This window comes from Staurois parvus, unplaced genomic scaffold (assembly GCF_062004578.1).
Source record: "Staurois parvus isolate SC_StPar_1 unplaced genomic scaffold, SC_StPar_1.0 ptg001400l, whole genome shotgun sequence".
Classification (NCBI taxonomy): Eukaryota; Metazoa; Chordata; class Amphibia; order Anura; family Ranidae; genus Staurois; species Staurois parvus.
In genome coordinates this window covers 635,789-660,698 of record NW_028319196.1, presented here as the reverse complement: position 1 = coordinate 660,698, position 24,910 = coordinate 635,789, and the positions used below count along the sequence as shown (strand labels likewise).

The 24,910-nt window shown below is 42.4% G+C and overlaps 1 protein-coding gene across 4 annotated transcripts in view; it reads right to left on the bottom strand.

Moving 5' to 3' along the window:
- LOC149436208 (dedicator of cytokinesis protein 7-like) overlaps window positions 1-24,910 on the bottom strand; it is a 251,727-nt gene that overhangs the window by 152,711 nt on the left and 74,106 nt on the right. For all 4 annotated transcript variants that reach the window (XM_089661880.1, XM_089661883.1, XM_089661882.1 and 1 more), the window contains exons 3-9: window positions 23,834-24,009; window positions 23,035-23,103; window positions 16,803-16,932; window positions 15,574-15,786; window positions 14,679-14,764; window positions 9,453-9,519; window positions 2,663-2,812 (exon numbers count right to left, since the gene is read on the bottom strand). In XM_089661880.1, coding sequence (XP_089518006.1) covers window positions 2,663-2,812; window positions 9,453-9,519; window positions 14,679-14,764; window positions 15,574-15,786; window positions 16,803-16,932; window positions 23,035-23,103; window positions 23,834-24,009 — 891 coding nt within the window. The remainder of the gene's footprint in view (window positions 1-2,662; window positions 2,813-9,452; window positions 9,520-14,678; window positions 14,765-15,573; window positions 15,787-16,802; window positions 16,933-23,034; window positions 23,104-23,833; window positions 24,010-24,910) is intronic.

The following is a 24,910-nucleotide window of genomic DNA, read 5'->3' as shown; positions in this document are numbered from 1 at the left end:
CTATTCCTAGTCACAAATAACCATAAATTTGCATTAAAAAAGGTATGGATATTCTTACATGGTTACACTCGTCCAACTTGGACCTATATAACTTTGTATATACCATACTTAGCAATGCCCATGGAAGCTGGAAATCAGTGTAGTAGGCACTGCCACTACTGTGATCTCCGCTAGCTTCTGGTTCCTGTACCAAGTAGCTGTTCTTCTGCACCGTGAACACAGGAGGTTGCCTGCTCAGCATGGTTCCATTCAGAGATTAATTTTCTCAATAAATGCAAATCATTTTTGTGTTGGATGAGGTGAAGTGGAGGAGCAGAGATATCACAATATCCAACTCGTCCAATCAGTGAATGTTTTTCATTCATTCAGAAAATGCAATGTGTCCTCTGAATGGCACCCATACTGAGCAAGCGACCTCACATGTTCATTAAGTGTTGCCTACTACAGTGATTTCCAGCTTCTAGAAGGATCAGCCAGGTATGGTATATGCAGCTGGACCAATGTAAAAATATCCATACCTAGAATTTGTCTTTAACATTGGTGTATTGTTTCCAAACTATTTTTTACACCAGAAAACACGTTTATGCAAGTTGCTGTATAAAGTGGTCTTATCAAATTTCTGGTATTATTCTGTACCCTTATATTTAAAATATAACACAAATAAAACTTGACAAAAGAGGAATCTGAACTTATTTTCTATCCAAGTCCCTTTAGAGTGACTGGGGTAGTACCTGGGGTCCCCTCCACACATACACGGTTGCAAAGTAATACTGGTCTGTGCTTAAATTTCTAATCTAACAGATCAGACCAAGGAGCAGCAAAAAGCCTGGGCAACCAAGTATGACAAATTTTTCAAAATGTAGCTGGGCAACCCCTGAGGAAAGTGTTTTTGTAGGAAATAGTCAGACTTTCTCTGGCCAGCCACCGGACAACCCTTTTCTGGCCAGAAATATTAACTACTATTGGTGCTGTGAGGGATAAAGTGGTAATAAGATCTAGAACATAAATGTGGGAAAAATGTGGATTTGAGTACTGGCTTACAAATACTGGAAAAGTGCTTCTAAAGGTGAAAGGTTTTTTACCCTAATGTATTCAATGCATTGAGATAAAAAACCTTCTGGGTGCAGACCCCCCCCCCAATACATACCTGAGCCCCATCTTGATCCAACGATGTGCATGAGAGCGCCAGCTCTCTTGAGTCTCTCTCTTAATTGGCTCACACAGCAGTGGGAGCCACTGGCTCCTGCCAATCTCAGCCAGCAAGCCAATGAGAAGAGAGCAGGGGGGCGGGGCCAAGCCAAGGTGTGTGCGCGAATGGACAATGTCCATTCACAGGAGCGCAGCTTGGGAGTGAGCCTGCTCCAGTGCCCCCATGACAAGAGGCTTGCTAGTGGAGGCACTTCGAGTGGGGGGCCAGGACCGCCGGGCGGGGGTCCAAAGAGCAAGTAAGTATGGCAGGTTTGTTATTTTTTTTTTTTTAAATTACATGATATGGTCATGTACTATTCTTAAAGTTATTCTAAAAGTTGTAAGACTACTAACCCCCTTCTACTCAGTCTTTCTATAGCTCCTTTATGATAGCTGGTCACAATATAAATCAAGATTTCCACAAAGCCTACTGTACAGATTTATTTTGAAGTGGAACTACGCTACATCTAAACACCACAAACCCAAAAACCGAAAGTGGAACATTAGCCAGAAAATTTACAGAGGCCGATCTGCTGACAGCCTTAAAGCAGAATTAAACCCTTCTATCCTTTATAGACAAGGAAGCTGCTTCTGTTTGTTCTGTAACTGCCAACTATCAAATAGCTGGTGTCATAACTGATCATATGTGCAGCACCATGGCAGTTGCAGATCAAACAGATGGCAGCTTCCTTGGCTGTAAAGGATGGGAGGGTTTAGTTCTGCTTTAACTGCTACTCAGGGCTTCAACAAAATGGCGGCCTCAAGCAAAAAGAAATAGGAATAATGCTGTAGGCAATTTACAGCACACAGTAATTTTGGGAGTATAATTATTAATTTGGAATGTGTGTTCCTTGCTAAAGAACATTATTTTTTATCAATTGTTATGAATAAAGTTCCGCTTGCATTCATTTTTAACATTCAGAGCAAGCTCCCCCATCCAACCATGTCTCCATGCTTTATTTTACTTAGAAATCACTCCCCTAGCATCTCTGGCTGTGACCATCTTGAGTAAGGGCAGATGATTCATGTAGCATTTACTTCCTGGAATCCATCTGTCCTTAGCTCAGGCATGCAGACAGGAGGGTGTGCTTAGCTGAGAAAAATCCTCCTGAAGACGGTATGGCATCATTTGCCTAGGCCTGGAAACCAGGAAGTAACCGAAGAAATGAAAACAAAAAAGTTGAAAACAAGTAAACCTGATATAATTTCCTATTTACTAATGCTAGCAGCATACTGATTAAAAATAGTAAGGGTTGATTGAGAGAGTGAAGTTCTGCTTTAAGTAGCCTCCAGAAATCGGATCAAAACTCTAGACGCAAACTGTATTTTTTAAGGGACATTGGAAACTGACTCCCAGTCCTGATGAACATGACTATGTATGGCCAGATCTGTACAGCTAGCAATGTTACACTATGGCTATTATACAGACAGCAGAACATGGCGCCAACACTCCCAATGGATGTGGATAAAGCACCTTGATGACGAGATATATGTCAGGAGATGGGTATGTGATGGAGAAGATGGCTGATCTTGCCAGGGTGGAGGGTGCTGGGTGTCCACCTTGTGCCCGCAGCATGTTTTTCACTGTGTCAGAATTCAGGTCGAAATGGAATGCTTCAGATATCTAGGAAGTAAGAATACAGATGTAGAATTCAGATAATGTTATATCAGAGAGGGAAGTTACTGCCCCTCAAAAAAACCTGACCAAATACAAGTTTCAAGCATGCTGACAGCATCAAGTATTGTAGTCTGGGATTAATATCTGCAGAATGAACCCTGATATGTAAATACAAATTCAGACTGAAAGGGCAATTTTCAAACAGTTATGCAAACGGTCTCATAACTAGCATTGCCTAATGTTACACAATTGTATGTAATGTCGAAAAAATGTCAACAATACACTGCTGATCAGGATCTGATGAACTCATGCTATACTTACGTACAGCACGTGTGATGTGCAGCACAAAAACTGCATATTAGATATTAAATAGATGATAGACATACTGGACAAAACCGTATCTAAAGCCAAAACATTTTTTTTTTAGTTTTGGTGAAGTAGCGAAGGGTTAGAACCTCTCTGACATTTTTATTTCCATCTGTGTTCATGATAGGGAAATTCACCATCCCGATATGTAATCAGAACATTGTCCCAAGACAGAAAGCGATGGGCGATTGAAACATTTTTCCTTAGTAAGGAAGGTCAAGGCCTTAAAGTAGTTGTAAAGTCTCAAGGTTTTTTACATTCATGCATTTAATGCATGAAGGTAAAAAGCATTCTGTGTGTAGCAGCCCCCTCAGCCCCTCCTAAAACTTACCTGAGCACCCCCTTGATCCAGCGATGTCCACAAAAGCCTCTGTACTCTGGGGACTCTCACCGCTGATTGGCTGTCAATCACAGCCAGTGAGCCAATCATGAGAGGGAGGGGGCAGGGCCGAGCCATGGCTGTGCATGAGAATAGACACACAGAGCTGCAGCTCTGAAGCGTGCATGCTTGGGTGCCCCCCATAGCAAGCTGTTTGCTATGGGGGCACCCGACAGAATGGAGGAGCCAGGAGCGCTGGCGGGAGACCTGTGAAGAAGAGGTTCCGGGCTGCTCTGTGCAGAACCATTGCACAGAGCAGGTAAGTATGACATGTTTGTTATTTTTAAGAAAAGTAAAAACAAAACTTTAGTATCACTTTAAACCACCTTCTCCCTATGTAGGACTAAGAAGGGTTCCCTGCAGGATAACGTTGTCAGTTCAGACATTCATCTAGCAGAGAAGATAGCAAAAAGTAAAATGAACTTGTGCTCCAGAACAGAGATAGGAATGTCTCAGATTCAAAGGCTTTTGAAAACACACACAAAAAAAAAAAAAACAGCTTCATAACCCATGGAGGTAGAGAGAAAATGACTAGTGGAACCACATGGGAGACCACTTGCACAAAGGTATTGATCTTTGTAAGGAAATAGAAGCAATAAAAATCTCCTGCACTCTCAAGACCGGATCTGGCATGTGTGGAAAGATTTATTCAATTCAGTTCAGTCTGGCAAAGCTGTGTAGCCCCCTGAGGGCTTGGGAAGCCCAAAAAGCCACTGGAAGATAAGAAAAAAAGAAGAGGGCACACAAGCCTTGTGCATTATCCCCCCCAACAAATCTTTTATCTGGAAATAACAGATGTGTACTCACAAACGCCATGAAAAAACAAGCATGTCATGACCCTCAATGGTCCATAGTCCGGAGTGCTGTGAGAGTTCCATACACAGAGATGGACACTCAGAGCATGGCTGAAGCGTTTCGAGGGAAGAGTCCCTCTTCCTCATAGCTTTCCTTCGAAATGCATTAGCCATGCTCTGAATGTCCATCTGTGTATGGGACTAACACAGCACTCTGGACCATTGAGGGTCATGAAATGCTTGTGTTTACTTGGCGTTTGTGAGTACACAACTGTTAATTCCAAATAAAAGATTTGTGTGTGAGGTAATGTACAAGGCTTGTGCGGCCTTTTCTTATTCTTATCTTTATAATATGAGAAATAGAGAAAAAAAAAAAAAGCGCCACAAACTAAACAGAACAAAAGCTGCACTCCTAACCAAAAAAAGGTAAAAATGTGAATAAATCAAAGAGTGCGCTAAATATAAGTGAATACAAAAATTATTAGTTTAAAATATTGTCCGTGATAGAAAAATTTTTATATAAAAGTCCATCCACCATAACAAAGCAATTAAACAGTTCTGAAATCTTGTATAAATCAAACACCGTGCAAAAAAAATCCACCACCGAATTAAATGGGTACACTCACCAGAGCTCCATGCTGACCAGATTATAAATCAGCAAAGATAGCGTTTGCTCTGGGAGCGATGATCAGCAGAAATAATCCAAACTGGGAGCAATATACTGCAAGCAGCCAATCAGCACAATATGGAATAGCCTTTAACAGCAGGTAGTCTTCATGTCTCCATACCATAGATCATGTTCGGGGAATCAAAAAAGGAAATCATGGTGCAGTACGTTTAAAACCAAAATGTTTTACTAAAACGTCAGAAATGCACTCACATACAGGGTGTCTAGCCGACACCAGCAATGACAGCCTCAAGAAAGCAGGGACGAGACTCGCTCACCGCGATATCACAACCGACAGTCTACGAGGAGCGTCCAGACATCACATCCAAAAGAAGCCCCACCCTATTAGTTTCGTCATCCGACGTCCTCACGGGGCGGATTCCGGTGGTGGATTTTTTTTGCACGATGTTTGATTTATACAAGATTTCAGAACTGTTTAATTACTTCGTTATGGTGGATGGACTTTTATATAAAATTTTTTCTATCACGGACATCATTATTTTAAACTAATAATTTTTGTATTTACTTATATTTAGCGCACTCTTTGATTTATTCTTATCTTTGTAAGGAAAGCCAGAATTCTCCGGAAAAGAAAGGCAGGAGAAGAGATCTGGCCCTTGATTGTACTAAGGGCCAAGTGGTGGTGGGGTTCCATCCACAAGAAAGAAAGGATCATTCCAGTAGCCTAACGAGGTATAACATATGGAGGCGCTGCACACCGTCAGTTCAATGTGTATCATATAGTGAAGAGCTGTCTCAGTTCCTCCTGAGGCTGCACTTCAGTATTTGATACATGCTGAGCGGACGGTAAGTGGTGCCTCCATATAGTTTACCTCGTTAGGCTGCTGGGATGAGCATTTAAGACACCAGCACCTCTTGGGTTGTGGATCGTTTGAGCAGCATCACTTAGCACTCCATAAAAGTTCTTACAGATCGTAGAAATAAAGGATCATGGCTAAATTTTTGGGGAAAAATCCTCTGGACTCGCACCAAAGTGCACCTTCCGTGTTGAATTGTAGATCTTGCAGCAAGTGGACATCCTAGCTTTTAGCATCGTAGGGATAAAACTCCCATAGATGACACCGCCCTTTAGAACCTAGGCTTCCACAACCATATGTTAAAGCCATTAACCTAGAAGAAGGGTGGCAAACTGGTCCTTGGGACAGCAGATCCAGGCAGTGTTGGCAGTGTGCATCAGCAAGTTGTCTTATGAGGTCGGAGTACCATGCTCTCTTGGGCCAATCCGGGGCTATGAGAATTACCAGATTTCCCTCTATGATCTTGAGAAGCAATTGAGGAAGAAGCATCAGTTGAGGAAAGGATCAGAGTGTATTAATGCCACAAGGCATTAGTACATCCACTTCTTCTGTTGGCATACCCCTGGATCTGAATACAAGCTTGTCCAGATGGTTTTTGAATCTGGTGGCCAGAAGGTTCATATCCGGCGAACCCACTTGTGAAACAGGTCCTGGTCCACCGAGACCACCTTCACGGGTCCAGATGCTCCTGGGTAAGATAATTTGAGTGGCAATTGTCCATGCCAGGAACACTACAAAGAGAGCTGGAAAATGAGATCCTCCCCAAGAGAAGATCTGATTCTGCTATTAGTTTGCAGCAAGATTTCCTGTTCCTCATTGATAATTGATGAGTGGATGATCCAGAGCTCATGACCTGACAACAGGCCTGTCTAATGCCGAGCTCCAGTATGTTTTTCAGGAGGAGAAAATGCATTCATAACTAAGTCTAAACTCATTATACTGCCCCTCAACCCAACCGGCTGGCATCATATTGAATGGGAGGACCAATTACACAGCTGGAACAGACCATTTAGTGACAAATTTCTCACTGGGATGGTATAGTGCTAAAAAGTGCTTGGGAGGCATAAAAATACTCTCGGTGTTTCTGAATGTCATATAGAAAGAAATCAAAACTGGTGGGAAGGGAAGATTTTGTAGGCTTTAGGGGCCCTGTAGGACCTAAGACTAGCTACGGGACTAGTAGAAGCAAAAGGCTAATCTTCCGGTTTTAGGGTATGGAGCACCAATAAGGGCCAAAACTGTCCCTTTTAATTAGATATAATAGCACTCCTTTATCAGTCAGTGACCTAAAAAAAGAATTCCAGGAATGGATATTTTTGCATAGTTACATTGGTCCAGTTTGGAACAATGCAACTATGCCAATACCAGATCTGGGAGATCCCTATAGAAGCTGGAAATCATTGTATTAGACATCGCTACTACAATGATCTTCATTAACTACTGGGTCCTGCAAAGGTGCCATTAGGAGAACACTTTGTATTTCCTCAATGACTGCATAGCGTTCTGTGATTGGATGAGGAGGCGAGGTGGGTCAGGGACATCATGCTCTCCACCTTGTCCAATCACTACCACAGTGATTTTTAGCTCTCCGGGGGATCCCGCAGTTATGGTATATGCAGTTGTATTGGTTCAAACAGAACCATTATAGCTATGTAAAAAATATCCATACCTGAAATTCTTCTTTAAGCAGCTTGGTATCAGAGTTTCCAAGCAGCCAAGTCATTTGCACAGCACAAGACCCCTAAGTAAGTGGAGATCACTGGAGTAGCTGTGTCTGCTTCAGTGATTTTCAGCTTCCAGGGGCCAGGTATAATATATATATTTACATTGGTCAAAGCTGGACCAATGCAATTGTGTAAAAATATACCACGCCTGGAATTCTTCTTTATAGCTGCACTGCAGGAAAACACCTAAACACGCTGCGGAAATACTCCATGTGAATACTGCACATCAACCCACACCCTTTAACGCTAATCTCCAAGAACAGAAAACAAACAAATTAATGCAGCTCTATGGTAATCAAATCATAATGTAGGACCAATGTAACTATGCAATATCTATACCTGTAATTTTGTATTAGACAGAGCTTCCAAGCGGCAAAGGCCACAGGCACTGAATCTAGCTCTGATGAAGAAGGGATCCCCCTTCAAAACGTGTCAGCGTCATTCTGAGAATCCCCCCTTCTGATGGGATACGCATGTGTCTCATCGTGTGGTTCAACTTTGGACTTTACATGCTTGTTTTACTACTAAGTTTGTGAGTATATCTCCTAAATCAATAAATCCATTAACTGTTTAGTGAGGTAATGCGCAAGGCTGGTGTGCTCTGTCTTTTGTTCTTCACTACAGTCTGAATCTATAGGGGAAGGTGTGGTAGATTGGTTGAGGCCTCTGTAGTTAGGGTCAGAGACAAACAGGGCAATCTGCGACATAAAGGCACACACAGCTGTAGCAAAAACCTCCCCTAAGAGGGGGAAGATGCCCAGCTACACCTGACACAAGTTTCATGTGACCTCCATCACAGATGAAAAGAGATCACAGATTGCACAACACTACACTCAGCGTTATGGTGTCAGCCCCCAGTTCAACAGCATTAACTCCTTTCACGGCAAGTCCGTTGGAAAAAAGGATCCAACATAGGTACCAAGTGAATAATAAAAATGAAGGAGCGCCCCTGATGCTTGGCCCAAATGTATCACTCACAAACAAAAGTAAGACTTCAGACAGAGCAAGCGCAAAGGCAATGATAACAGCTCTGGGCCTGGAAGCACTCTGCAGCTAACTGAGCCAGAGCCAATTTGAAAATGCTCAAGCGATGCCAAATGTCAGAGGGTCGCTTACAGGTCCTACCCACAATGCCTGACCCAGCAGAGTCCGGTCATAGCAAGACCAAATTCTGAGGCTAAGGTCAACTGTATCACATAGCAACGAGAAACCAAAGAGACCCATTGTAGCTATGTACATAGAGGCAAATCTTAATGGAAGAGAAAACAACTTATTGGGAAAAAAAAATAGGGTAAGCCTTAAATCAGCAGAGCTGAGAAAAGAAGTCAATCCTAGGACACTAACAATTGATGGGTGCTACTATTAGAAGAGATAGATAGATAGATAGATAGATAGATAGATAGATAGATAGATAGATAGATAGATAGATAGATAGAGATATGTGCAGATATGCTTTCCCAACATGCAGGAGATATTTCTGAGCGCTAATAAACATAAATGTACACAGGGCAGCAACTCTCAAAACTCAATTTGAATTATTGTTTCAGCACATGACTACATTCTACAATCTGGGGTTGATTTACTAAAGGCCAATTGACTGTGCAATTAACAAATGCAGTTGCACTTTGCAAGGGCAATTGTTCCAAAGCTTAGTAAATAAGGGGAAGCTCTGCTTGCCTAGATCATCCAATCATGTGCAAGCAAAAAACATTTTTCTTCTATTTTCTTTGCATGTGATTGGGCACAATTTGCAAAGTGAACTTCGCCTAATTTACAAAGCTATGGAGCAAATACCCTTGTAGAGTGCAACGGTATTTGCAAAGTGCACAGTCTATTAGCCTTTAGCAAATCAGCCCCTCCGTAAATCATCCTCTGTATTGTATGCTGCTATAACTTACTTTTTTCTTTTCTTTGGCATCATAAAGGGCCATCACACAAAATATTGGCTCAATTTCTATTTCAAACCTGAAAAAAGGGACAAAGAATTAAATTCTAACAGTGACGATCCAGTTAATATTTTAAAGAAGAAATCTAGGCATGATATATTTTTATAGAATTACATTGGTCTAGTTGGGTCCAGAATACCTAGACACTGCTACTTCAGTGATCTTGCTCCAGGGTCCCGTGCTGATTGGCTGGCCTGCTGCACAGGAGGTAGCTGCTCAGCATGGGCACCATTCATAAATGCAAAGTATGAGGTGGAGAGGTGGGGCATTGACATCACACTCTCCACCTTGTTCAATCAGAGAATGCTTTGCATTCATTCAGAAAATGCAAAGAATTCTCTGAATGGCGCCTGTGCCAAGCGGCTCATCTCCTATTCACAATGCATCAAGTTGTCCGCTCAGCACGAGATCAAGAAGCAAGTGAAGATTACTGGGGTAGTGATGTCTACTTCCGGGCTTTCCAGAAGCATTGGCCAGGTATAGTATATACACAGTTACATTGGTCCAACCTGGACCAATGTAATTACCGTATATACTATGCCTGGAATTCTTCTTTATAACTGCACTGCAGGAAAACATCTAAGCACACTGTGCAAATACATATACAGTAGGTCAATACGACCCATAAACACACACCTTTAAACACTAATCTCCAGGTGTATATAACAGAGACAAATTGATGCAGCTTTATATTAACCCCTTCCCGCCGGCGCCTCCCGGCCCTTTAGGAGTTTCAGATGCTGGGAGGAGGGGTGGGTGGGGCGTGGTTTAGGGATCATGTACAGGAAAGGTCCCGATCGAAAGAGCAGACCGGGACCTTTCCGTGAGTACCGGACATGTGTGCTGGGAGCACGCAGGGTGCGAACTCTCAGCACACATGTTTTTTTCTTACCTGAACGCAAATGTGCGGCCGCTCAGCGTCTAGGCCCAGACGCCAGGAGGCCACACATTTGTGTGCGGCCGGCGCAAAGGGGTTAAACTAGTTCTAAAGGCTGAAGATCCCCCCTCAGCCCCCTAAATGCTTACGTGAGCCCTATCTTGATCCATTGATGTGCAGAGAAGCAGTAGCTCTCCTGAGTCTCTCCCTCCTCATTGGCTCAGACACAGCAGCAGAAGACATTGGATCCCACTGCTGTCAGTCACAGCCAGTGAGGAGAGAGCAGGGGACCCCCTTATAGACACAAAGAGGCAGACTGGAAGCGAGTACGCACAAGTGCCAAAAGGGGGAAGAGCCAGAAGTGACGACGGGGGACACAAGAAAAGGAGGATCAAGGCAGCTCTGTGCAAAACCACTGCACACAGCAGGTAAGTATAATGTGTTTGTTATTTTTAAAACAAAAAATCTGAACCTTTAGTATCACTTTTTTTTATAACTCTTTTAATTGACAAAGGTACAAAACAGGGATACATAAAACATGACCCTCCGCATAAGCTGAGAGAAATACAAACTGTGGTACACAAACATGAAGGCAAATACAGTGGAGAAAATAATGATTTGATCCGCTGCAGATTTTTCTATGTTTGCCCATTTACAAAGAAATGAAGGTTCTATAATTTTTATCATAGGTGTATTTTAAATGATAGAGACAGAATATCAACCAAAAATTCCAGAAAAAAAAACAATACAAATGTTATAAATTGAGTTGCAGTTCAGTGGGTAAAATAAGTATTTGATCCCCCAGCAAAACATGACTTACTACTTGGTGGAGAAACCCTTGTTGGCAAGCACAGGGGTAAGACATTTCTTGTAGTTAGTTACAAGGTTTGCACACATTTCAGGAACGAATTTGGTCCGCTCTTCTTTACAGAACTTCTCTAAATCCTTAAGGTTTCTTGGCTGTAGCTTAGCAACTCGAAGTTTTAGCTCCTTCCATAAACTTTGTATAGGATTAAGGTCTGGAGACTGCCTACGCCACTCCATGACCTTAACGTGCTTTTTCTTGAGCCACTCCTTTGTTGCTTTGGCAGTATGTTTGGGTCATTGTCATGATGGAAGACCCGTCCATGACCCATCTTCAATGTTCTGGCTGAGGGAAGAAGGTTCTTATCCAAGATTTTACAATACACTGCCCCGTCCATTGGCCCCTCAATGCGGTAAAGTTGGCCTGTACCATTAGCAGAGAAACAGCCCCAAAGCATAATGTTTCCACCTCCATGTTTGACTGTAGGGATGGTGTTCTTAGGGTCATAGTCAACAATTTTTGTCCTCCAAACACACTGAATCGAGTTAATGCCAAAGAGCTCAATTTTGGTCTCACCTGACCACAGCACTTTCTCCCGATCCTTCTCTGAATAATTTAGATGTTCATTGCGAAACTTCAGTTGAGCCTGTACATGTGCCTTCTTGAGGAGGAGGACCTTGCAGGTGCTGCAGGATTTCAATCCATGGAAACGTATTTCTCATTATAATCCTTAACCCATGAGGCAAAATCTTGCATGGAGCTCCAGACTAAGGGCAATTGATGGTTATTTTCTATTTCTTCCATTTGCGAATAATCACTCCAACAGTTGTCTCCTTCTCACCAAGCTTCTTGATGAGGGTCTTGTAGCCCATTCCACCCTTGTGCAGGTCTACAATATTGTCACTGATGTCCTTTGATGGCTGTTTGGTCTTGCCCATGATGGTGAGGAAGAATGATTCTGTGGACAGGTGTCTTCTATACACATAACAAGTTGTCATTAGGAACACCTTAAATTGACAGGACTAATCTGTATACAACATGAGCACATAGCCAGTCTGTGGGAGCCAGAATTATTGTTTGTTGGTAGGGGATAAAATACTTTAATCACTGAATTGCAACTCAATTTATAACATTTGTATCATGTGTTTTTTCTGTATTTTTGGTTTATATTCTGTCTCTATCATTTAAAATACACCTATGATAAAAATTATAGACCCTTAATTTCTTTGTAAGTGGGCAAACTTACAAAATCCGCAGGGGATTAAATAATTATTTTCCCACTGTATATAACCTCACATAAGTATAAAAAATATGACACTACTGTCAAGGTTGATATCCAACCTTTTTCCCTGAGCTCAAAGTAAAACTTATATTCAGACATATTGCAAGCCTTGCTAGGCTGCAATTCCCAAATACAAAATACAAAAACTGTGAAGGAAATGGGTTTTCTCAAGTGTTAGTTATCATGAGGGTAGAGAAGCATCAGACAGCCCACACTTTGTTGTGTTTCCTAGGGCAACCCCTATGTTCAAGGATAAGCTTTTCATATGGTAATTTTTGATTGCCCAAATGCATCCATTTACAGATGGGGGAGTGGGTTGAATCCATTTGAGTGCTAACGCTTTACAAGCTAAAAAGAGTGTTTCCCTTAACACATTCCTAGTGTATCTCGGCCATAGTTCCTCATCTAAGATACCCAGCAGACATACTTCTGGGGTGTATGGCACCAGAACAGATAGTACAGTGGATAAAATATCAACCATCTGCTGCCAATATCTGGCAATGACAGGGCAGAGCCAGATAACATATGCAAAGTCAGCTCTTGGGCAGTCACTCTAGCGCATTTTGGAGCAGGTAATCTGCGCATGGCATGAAGCCCGACGATGGTTAGAGAAGACGAATGTAGCATATATAGTTGTATAAGTTTGTTATGAAGCCGGAGGTTTGGTATTAAGCTGAACGTTCCTGGGACATTTCACACAGGTCCCAGAGGACTGTGGCCCATTCACAAACTACAGCGTGATTCGCGCATGCGCAATAAGAAACTGGCTGCGAAGTCTCAAGGCTTCACTGCTGGTTTCCCTTAGTCAAGATGACAGCCAATTGAGGAATCAGCTTGGGGTGAGGCCACCACTGGAACCCTGGACAGGTAAGTGCCCTAATATAAAATTCAGCATCTACAGTATTTGTAGCTGTTGACTTTACATTTTTGGGATGGGGGGGGGGGCAAAACTTGGGAAGGGGGGGGCAGAACTCCTCTTTAAGGAATACATCATTGTGCATACCCTGTACAGAACAGTTCAGACTAGGAGATGGAGAAGCAGCACAAGAAGCCAGTTAATTGTGCTGTGGTGTTCATGTACTAACAATGGACATGTTAGCAGCAACAAGCAGACGGACAAAGATGATTTCATCAGACTGCTGTTTTCTTCTATCACAGAGTCTGGTAGGGGCAAGACCTCTAAGTCTTAAACTAACTGCAGAAAGAAAAATTAGGTCTTCAACCTTGTCAAATAGGACTGTGCTGTATAAATCACAGAACCAAATGGACAAAAATAATAATCCTTTGGAAGTTAATTCAGCTCCCATATATATTTTTTCTGTATATTTATCCATTTTTCTGGAGTTTAGATTTAATGTGTTTATACTTACCTGCTCTGTACAATGAAATTGCATAGAGCGGCCCTGAACCTCTCCTCAGGTCCCTGCCGGTGCTCCTAGCTCCTCCCTTCCACTGAGTGCCCCCCATAAAAAGGCACTCTTGACACAGACAGCGGAACTCAGCCCTGCTCCACTGTCACTGGTTTTGAGTGACAGGGACGGGAGCCAAAGGTTCCTGCTGCCACATCAAAGCTAGTAAGACCAGGGGAGAGAAGAGCTGCAAATGGGCACAGCGCTGGATTATATAAGGGCTAATGCAAGTCGGGGGGGGGGTATACGGATGCCTAAAGGAATGGATGAAGGTAAAAACTGTTTAGGCTTTATAACCACTTTAACTTACTGCTCCACTTGTGAAGTCAATTACTACTCCATCATGGTCAAGAAGGCAATAAAATAAATCCGTTTTGGCACAGATTACATTTCTTGAGGATTATGAGACACAGTGGAAGAAGCATGCTCAAAAAAAAAAAATCCTCCAGCAATATACAACCATGCACTACAAATTTCTGAGTGCCTCTGAATGGTAAATGCAGCCTAGAGTACTAGCACCTTATTTACATTAAGAAGACCTTTTTGGGAAAGGAGTTTAACAACTGCAGTTGTTCAAAGTGAGCTGTGATGGGATTAGGAGATATTGATGCATTTTTCAGATGTTTAAGAGCAGGTTGTATTATACTTGAGAATTTAGTTCCTGTAAAACACCAAGGCAGATCAAATATCTCTTTGTCCACATCTCAGCATATGAAACAAATTAAAAGAAAATCGATTAAAGAAAAATCATTCCATCAGGGTCAACCAAGGGAAAGACGGAAACAACAACCAAAATAATGCTTACTTGAGTGATATGCATTTGACCAGGATCCTCTGACCAAAGTGCTCCTTGGGTACCTCAGGAATGGTGGATCTCTCCACAGCTTCATCCTATGGCAAAAGAGAACTTGTGAATATAGAGAAGGAGCCGGGTTACTGCAATAACATGTTACCGGGATAATAAGATATTACAGGGTAATAAGACACTCGGGAGCCGGGTTACTGTAATAAGATATTACAGGGGGAATAAGACACTCGGGAGCCGGGTTACTGTAATAAGATATTACAGGGTAATAAGACACTCGGGAGCCGGGTTACTGTAATAAGATATTACAGGGGGAATAAGACACTCGGGAGCCGGGTTACTGTAATAAGATATTACAGGGGTAATAAGACACTCGGGAGCCGGGTTACTGTAATAAGATATTACAGGGGGAATAAGACACTCGGGAGCCGGGTTACTGTAATAAGATATTACAGGGGAATAAGACACTCGGGAGCCGGGTTACCGTAATAAGATATTACAGGGGTAATAAGACACTCGGGAGCCGGGTTACTGTAATAAGATATTACAGGGTAATAAGACACTCGGGAGCCGGGTTACTGTAATAAGATATTACAGGGTAATAAGACACTCGGGAGCCGGGTTACTGTAATAAGATATTACAGGGGAATAAGACACTCGGGAGCCGGGTTACTGTAATAAGATATTACAGGGGGAATAAGACACTCGGGAGCCGGGTTACCGTAATAAGATATTACAGGGGGAATAAGACACTCGGGAGCCGGGTTACCGTAATAAGATATTACAGGGGGAATAAGACACTCGGGAGCCGGGTTACTGTAATAAGATATTACAGGGTAATAAGACACTCAGGAAATGGGTACCATGAAGTTATTTAAATTACTGTTAGTGTCACCTCATCGGGAGCCGGATAGAGAGTGAGGATATGATGGTGTCGGCTCCCTCTACGCTGCTCCTCATTCATTCTGTCCACCTCTTCTGGTGGTGTCCTCTCCAGGAGACCTGGCAGCAATGGATCTGGAGCAGAGTTCTTCAGGTCAAATATACTAGAAGCCCAACTGCCCCGGGGGGTCTCATCCATTGAGGCAGATACTCTTTTTTTTTCCTCCTATTGATGTGCAAAAAAGAAAAAAAAATTTATTTGAGTGATTTTCTACCACATTTATACCTTCATTGAATATAGTAATGAACCTACTGCACTCATATGCTGCTGTTCGGTGACTGGCCCAGCGCTGTCACATAGGCAAAAGGAGACAGACAGAACCCCCCCCCCCTCCCCTGTGTAAGCTCCAAGTTGGGATTTCTTTCTTCATTTCTGGCAGAGGACAGTGATGGGGGAACAATGGGAAAGTAAATATAATATATATAATATAATATTTTGTTTTGTACTAGCAAAGCACAGGTTCATCTGTTTGAGGAGTCAAGAGAGATGCCACCTTGTCAGCTCACCCTGAGCCAAGAAACCAAACAGAACTGATGTACAATAATATTTTAGACATTTTATTATACCCACCAGATTCTATTATTATAAGGCCAAGCAGAACTCCAACCATTATTTTTTTTGTATGGGAAAGATTAAATATTTTTTTCGTGTTTACTGCAGACTGTGGACCTGCTATGGAAATTTAGGATTTTTTCCCTCCAATTCCTGTACCGATGACATTCAGGGGCCTGCTGTGAGCTAAATCTACTGCATCTCCTCTCTGGAGTGGATTCTGCATCTACTGCTATGGAGAATTCACTAAAGACTGGTGTTCCTCCCTCTCTAATAGATTCTTCATAGGAACATAAGCAAAGTACAATTCAGGAAACTCACAGCAATGCCTTAGGGGTCACTGGGATAGAAATTGGGGAAAAAGCTTCCAAGCAGGGATACAGGGCACAATAAGGTCTGGTTCACACTTATGCGGGTGTGAACCAGAAACACAACAGTCCATTTAACATGGTTTCCTATGGGACACGGTCACATCTATGCTTTTTTCAGCTGTGTTCAGGAAAGGGTCAGGAACTTTATTTAAATGCAGAACTGTGCAAATCCAGGAAAAACATCTCACATATATGTATTACAACTGTGTATTTAACCATTTTCCAGGAGGTCAGTTTTAAGCCTTGACATTAAATTACCTGCTCTTCAGGAGCCCCCCTCTCCTCTGTGGCTTCATCCAGCTCATACAACTGGCGGTTCAGAGCTTTCTGCCGTTGTCGCTGGCGTTCTGCAGTGATGGGAGTGTACGCCGTGCTCAGACGCTGAGACCTATTTACAGAAAACCATAGTGACAATAAGAGACAACTGCACTTCAAGTGTAAGCTGTACAAAAATAGCCACAAGGCTCTCAATGGATTCTATGCCATCTCCACTATCATCCGTTTTGGTTTCTCTCCTTCAATTACCTATTTCAAAGTAAACCATTGAAAATACCTCCCAATATGTCAATATGTAGTGACTCCACCCTAAATCTGCTCTTTGTTAGAGTCGTGGCAGTGGAATTGGGTTGAAGCAGTTGCAAGTGCAATCTGACTTACAGGGGAATTTCTACCTAAGCTACAGACATACATACATACATACATACATACATACATACATACATACATACATACAGTTGTGACCAAAATTATTCAACCCCCACTGAAATTGAGTGTTTTGGCCAGTTTGACATTGCTTTTGATCATTCAGTCATCTTGCTTACATTTACATTAAAGAGGCACTTGTAGGTCAGACAAATATAACATAACAGTTATAATGAAATAACCACAAATGTCTTTTCTGTGCTCACAGCATTATCAGTTTTATTCAACCCCCAAGTGACATTCAATCTTAGTACTTAGTACAGCATCCTTTTACAGTTATAACAGCTTTTAAACGTGAAGCATAGCTTGACACAAGTGTCTTGCAGCGATCTACGGGTATCTTCGCCCATTCTTCATGGGCAAAGGCCTCCAGTTCAGTCACATTCTTAGGCTTGCGCACTGCAACTGCTTTCTTTAAGTCCCACCAGAGGTTCTCAATCGGATTTAAGTCTGGTGACTGCGATGGCCACTCCAAAATGTTCCAGCCTTTCCTCTGCAACCATGCTCTAGTGGACTTGGAGGTATGCTTGGGATCATTGTCCTGTTGAAAGGTCCAACGTCTCCCAAGCCTCAGGTGTGTGACGGACTGCATCACGTTTCCATCCAATATCTCCTGGTACTGAAGAGAATTCATGGTACCTTGCACACGCTGAAGCTTCCCTGTACCTGCAGAAGCAAAACAGCCCCAAAGCATGATTGACCCTCCACCATGCTTCACAGTAGGCAAGGTGTTCTTTTCATCATAGGCCTTGTTCTTCCTCCTCCAAACATAGCGTTGATCCATGGGCCCAAACAGTTCTAATTTTGTTTCATCAGTCCACAGAACACTATCCCACAACTTTTGTGGTTTGTCCACATGGCTTTTGGCATACTGCAGTCGACTCTTCTTATTCTTTGGAGACAGCAAGGGGGTACGCCTGGGAGTTCTGGCACGGAGGCCTTCATTACGCAGTGTGCGTCTTATTGTCTGGGCTGAAACTTCTGTACCCACATCTGACAAATCTTTTCTCAGTTCCTCAGCAGTCACACGGGGACTTCTCTCCACTCTACGCTTCAGGTAGCGCACAGCAGTCGAAGTCAGCATCTTCTTTCTGCCACGACCAGGTAGCGTTTCAACAGTGCCCTTTGCCTTGAATTTGCGAATGATGCTTCCTAAGGTGTCTCTTGGTATGTTTAACATCTTTGCAATCTTCTTATAGCCATTGCCCTTCCTGTGAAGAGAAATCACCTCTTCTCTTGTCTTCCTGGACCATTCTCTTGCCTTCACCATGTTTGTAACCACACCAGTAAATGTCTAGAAGGAGCTGAGTATCACAGTCATTTTAAAGCTGCCTAATTGGTGCTTATTATGCTTGATTGCTGCTCGGTGACATCCACAGGTGTTTTCAATACCTGATGGAAAGCACCTGTATGAACCTCTGTTCTTCAGAGTGGTAGTCTTTAAGGGGTTGAATAATTGTGGCAATGAAGAAACCACATAAGAACCATTTACTACTGTATTACATAAACAATTGATGTCATTTTAGTTGCATTTGGGTAGTTACAACGTCCTTGTAGGATTTGATTCTGAATACAATTCCAAATGTACACTATAGTCCCTAAACCCCTTTACAGCATTGGGGGTTGAATAATTTTGGTCACAACTGTACATACATACATACATACATATATATATATATATATATATATATATATATATATCACACACACACATATATATATATACACATATATATACACATACATACACACACATATATATATATTTATATGGAGTTTTTTATATGGATTATGCAGGATTAGATTTAGGTGTATGATTAAACAAATATACCAAGCAGGTGTTGATGATCATCAATTTCATATGTAGGATGAAACACAGTCATTAACTAAAACAGAGACAGCTGTGTAGGAGGCCTAAAATTTGGTCAGGAACAGCCAAACTCTGCTGCTAAGGTGAGGCTGTGCACCCCAGTTTCATACATCATGGCATGACCGAGCACAGCAACAAGACACAAGGTAGTTATACTGCATCTCTCCCGGCAAATATTTCAAAGTAGACTGGGGTTTCAGGATGTGCTGTTAAAGCCCTTTTGAAGAAGTGCAAAGCAAAGGAAAATGTTGGGGATCATGGGTGCAGTGCTTGGGCAAGGAAACCTAATGCAGCAGATGAATGACACATGCTTACTTCCCTTCAACACTGCAAGATGTCCAGCAGTGCAGGCAGCACAGAACTAATGAAAACCAGTAGGACCCAGGTACACCCATCTACTGTCCACAGAAGCCTGGCCAGAACAGGTCACAAAAATGGAACTGGATTGATGAGTCAAAATGTGAAACATTTGGCTGTAGCAAGAGGCAGTTTGTTCACAAAGGGCTGGAGAGTGGTACAATAATGTGTCTGCAGGCAACTGTGAAGCATGGTGAAGGTTCCTTGCAAGCTTTGGCCCAAAATTTATTCTGCAGCAGGGCAACGACCCAAAACATACAGCCAATGTCATCAGAATAGAAGTAGGACTTTTTTTTCCCTATTTATACTTATCTAGGTGGATGCAGGATCAGTCCAATGCTGCATCTGTTCCTTGCCGGCTCTAAGTATGAGAACGCAACGATCACATGATCGCTGAACGCTGAGTTCTCACAGCCGCAATGAGCAGAGAGCAGGACTGTCAGTCACCGCTGTCTGCTCAGCCCCCAAGCACCCCCCTCCCTCCCCAAGCGCTCTCTGGAACACTGGGTTGTGGAGGGGAGGGAGCGGCTGGCTCAGGCTCTAAGAACTTCGCTGAGAGCCTGGGCCAGCTGCTGCTCCAGACTGTGGGGTGGATCCCGACTTTGCAGTTGGGATCTTTTCCCAGCCTGGACCGGCTGAGTGATGTCAGCTGAAAATGGGTCACAGGAGTGCAGAACGAACTGCACTCCTGTGATCCACAGAAGTACAGCCAAAAAAGCTTTTGCTATACATCTCCTTTAAAAACTATCTTCAGTGTAAGGAAGACCAAGGAGTCCTGGAAGTGACGGTTTAGCTCCCACAGAGCCCTGATCTCATCATCATGGTGTCTGTCTGAGATTACATGAAGAGACAGAAGGATTTGAGGCAGCCTACATCCACAGATCTGTGGGTTGCTTCTCCGAGATGTTTGGAACAACCTACCTGTCGAGTTCCTTCAAAAACTGAGAAACTGTGTGCAAGTGTACCTAGAAGAATTGATGCTGCTTTACAGGCAAAGGGTGGTCACACCAAATATGAAATTGGTGTGGATTTCTCTTCTGTTCATTTACTTCCCATTTTGTTAAATAAAAATTAACTATTAACACTATTTCTGAAAGCATTCTTCATTTACGGCATTGTTTCACACATGCCTAAACTGTTTGCAGTGTGTGTATCTATCTATCTATATATATATATATATATATATATATATATATATATACACACACACACACACACATACATACGTACACACACACACACACATATATATATATATATACACACATACATATATATATATATACACATACATACATACACACACACACACACACACATATATACATACATACACACATATATAGACACACACTATATATACACATACATACATACTCCTATATACACACACATACATACATATATACACACACTATATATATATACATACATACTACTATACACACACACACATATATATATATATACACACATACATACACACACACACACATTATATATATACACACATATATACATACATACACACATATATAGACACACACTATACAGTCATGGCCGAAATTGTTGGCACCCTTGATATTTTTCCTGAAAATCAAGTATTTCACACAAAAAAGGTATTGCATTAACACATGTTTTGCTATACACATGTTTATTCCCTTTGTATGTATTGGAACAAATATAAAACAGAGGCAGAAAAGCAAATATGACATAATGTCACACAAAACCCCAAAAATGGGCTGGACAAAAGTATTGGCACCCTTAACTTAATATTTGGTTGCACACCCTTTGGAAAACATAACTGAAATCAGTCGCTTCCTATAACCATCAATAAGCTTCTGACACCTCTCACCCGGAATTTTGGACCACTCTTCCTTTGCAAACAGCTCCAGGTCTCTCTTATTGGAAGGACACCTTTTCCCAACAGCAATTTTAAGATCTCTCCACAGGTGTTCAATGGGATTTAGATCTGGGCTCATTGCTGGCCACTTCAGAACTCTCCAGCGCTTCTTTGCCATCCATTTCTGAGTGCTTTTTGACGTATGTTTGGGGTCATTGTCCTGCTGGAAGACCCAGGATCTTGGACGCAAACCCAGCTTTCTGACACTGGGCCCTACAGTGCGACCCAAAATCCTTTGGTAATCCTCAGATTTCATGATGCCTTGCACACAGTCAAGGCACCCAGTGCCAGAGGCAGCAAAACAACCCCAAAACATCATTGAACCTCCACCATATTTTACCGTAGGTACTGTGTTTTGTTCTTTGTAGGCCTCATTCCGTTTTCGGTAAACAGTAGAATGATGTGCTTTACCGAAAAGCTCTATCTTGGTCTCATCTGTCCACAAGACGTTTTCCCAGAAGGCTTTTGGCTTACTCAAGTACATTTTGGCAAACTGTAGTCTTGCTTTTTTATGTCTCTGTGTCAGCAGTGGGGTCCTCCTGGGTCTCCTGCCATAGCGTTTCATTTCATTTAAATGTCGACGGATAGTTCGCGCTGACACTGATGCTCCCTGAGCCTGCAGGACAGCTTGAATGTCTTTGGAACATGTTTGGGGCTGCTTATCCACCATCCGGACTATTCTGCGTTGCAATCTTTCATCAATTTTCCTCATCCGTCCACGACCAGGGAGATTAGCTACAGTGCCATGGGTTGCAAACTTCTTGATAATGTTGCGCACTGTGGACAAAGGCAAATCTAGTTCTCTGGAGATGGACTTGTAACCTTGAGATTGTTGATATTTTGCCACAATTTTGGTTCTCAGGTCCTCAGACAGTTCTCGTCTCCTCTTTCTGTTGTCCATGCTTAGTGTGGCACAGACAGACACACAATGCAAAGGTTAAGTGAACGTCTCTCCTTTTTATCTGCTTTCAGGTGTGATTTCTATATTGCCCACACCTGTTACTTGCCCCAGGTGAGTTTACAGGAGCATCACATGCTTGTAACATTCTTATTTATCCGCAGTTGTGAAAGGGTGCCAATACTTTTGTCCAGCCCATTTTTGGAGGTTTGTGTGACATTATGTCGAATTTGCTTTCTTTCCTCCCTTTTTTTGTTTTGTCCCAATACACACAAAGGGAATAAACATGTGTATAGCAAAACATGTGTTAATGCAATACGTTTCGTGAGAAATACATGATTTCCTGGAGAAATATCAAGGGTGCCAACAATTTCGGCCATGACTGTATATACACATACATACTCCTATATACACACACATACATACATATATACACACACTATATATATATACATACATACTACTATACACACACACACATATATATTATGTTCACATATACAGTAATAAATAATAGAGGGGAGGATGCAATGTCACAGGACAACCTTCTATCACAGTGACACAATTGCTTGTTCCAGCGGTCTTGTATTTGAAATAACAGTACGGAACAGAAGACTTCCATCTACCAGTTTTTAATGGGCCACTTGAACACATTTCAAGAGACATCTTAGCTGGAAGCAAGAGAAACCTCTTCCTACAGGGTGAAACTATACTTCTGTTTATGTACTGTGTGTTTTTTATAGGCCCTGTCATTACTTACCTCCTCTGTACAATCACCCAGTCATGGGTATAAACTTTGAGTGCATCACGAACACGAGCATCCAGCTTTCTGTAACAGAAGACACAAGGTGATGGACATACTATCACTAATGTGGGTGGAGGTTTTACCCTCCAAAGGATTACAGGCGATCACATTAACGAAGCTTAAAGCTGAAGTTTAGGTATGACAATTTTTACAATTTGTTTTTCCAACTTGGAGTATGTATGTGTCACAACCGGGGAATCCCTTTGGAAGCTGCAAATTGCTGTGGTGGGCACTGCTACTAGAGTGATTGCTGTTAGCTCCCAGGTTCTGTGCTGAGTGACTGCTCTGCTACTTGTTTGCTCAACATGGGTGCCATTCAAACAATACTTTGCATTTTCTCAATGAATGCAATGTGTTATTTGATTGGCCGAAGTGGAGATCATGACATCACTGCCCTGGCTCTCCAACTTGTCCAGTCAGAGAATGCTTTGCATTCATTGAGAAAATGCAAAGTGTTCCTTGAATTGGTGCACCAGTACCAAGTGAGCAACCTCCAGTGTTCACAATGCAGCTGCTCGGTATGGCACGCAGAGGTTAGAGATCATTGTAGCAGCGGTGCCTACTATTGTGATCTTGGGATTTCGCACAGATCCCGCAGGTATGGCACATACACACTTACATTGATCCAAGCTCAATCAATACAATTATATAAAAATGACCAAGCCTAAACCTCAGATTTTATTAAATGTCACTGTTTGTTGTCTGCATGCCCTTCCCAAAGGAAATATTTTTTTTTTGTATTAACATCTCTTACCCCTCCTCTGGAGCTGCTGGCTCCAGGGTGCGGCATTCTCTGGGCTCGTATAAGATCTCAATGTCATCAGCGGGGAAGTCGTATAGGTCTCTGAGGGCTTCACAGTCTGATTCAGGGGGATGACACGTGAGATACTCCTCAAAATCCAGTGGATCAACCACATCTGTTAGGGGGATCTGTAACAGAAAGAGTGAAAAGAACAAGGATGTCACACCACTTCCTCAAACTCAATCTATCCAAAACCAAGATCATAATATTTCCTCCCTGACATGTCCCTTCTCCTGAGGACTCCATCAAGATCAAATGGCACAACCATCAACCCATCCCCCATGCCAAGGTGCTAGGTGTAATCCTGAACTCTCCTTACAGCCGCACATGCAATCAATATTCAAAGTTCAAAGCTTGCCGCGTCAACCTCTGCAACATCTTCAAATTAGGCCCCTTTCTAACCAATGACACCCCAAATTGCTCTCTGGTCATCTCTTGCCTCAACTATTGCAACTCCCTCCACATATTTTTACATAGACTATCCCCCCTTCAGTCCATCATAAACGCTGATACCAGATTCATCCACCGTATCAGCTGTTCAACGTCTGCTACTTCTCTCGGCCAATCCCTCCATTGGCTGCCACTCACCCAACAAATGAAATTCAAAATATTAACAATAACCTACAAAGCCATCCACAACTCTGCCCTCCGCTACATCACTAACCTAGTCTTAAAATACCAAATACGTTCCTCCCAAGATCTTGTGCTTTCTAGCTCCCTTGGCTCCTCCTCCCATGCTCATCTCCAAGACTTCTCCTGAACCTCTCCCATCCTATGGAACTCCCTACCCCAATCTGTCTGGCTATCTCCTAGGCCAGGGGTCTGCAACCTTTAAGACATAAAGAGCCACTTGGACCCGTTTCCGAGAGGGAAAAAAAGACTGGGAGCCGCAAAACCATTGCAACATTTAAAACAAATCCGACACTTCATATATTGCAAAAAGCGCTCTGGTCATGAAGGGGGTTTAAGGGCCCAGTAAGCAAAGGGTTAATCAGGGCCACAGTGTATCGTCATAATCACAATCATAGC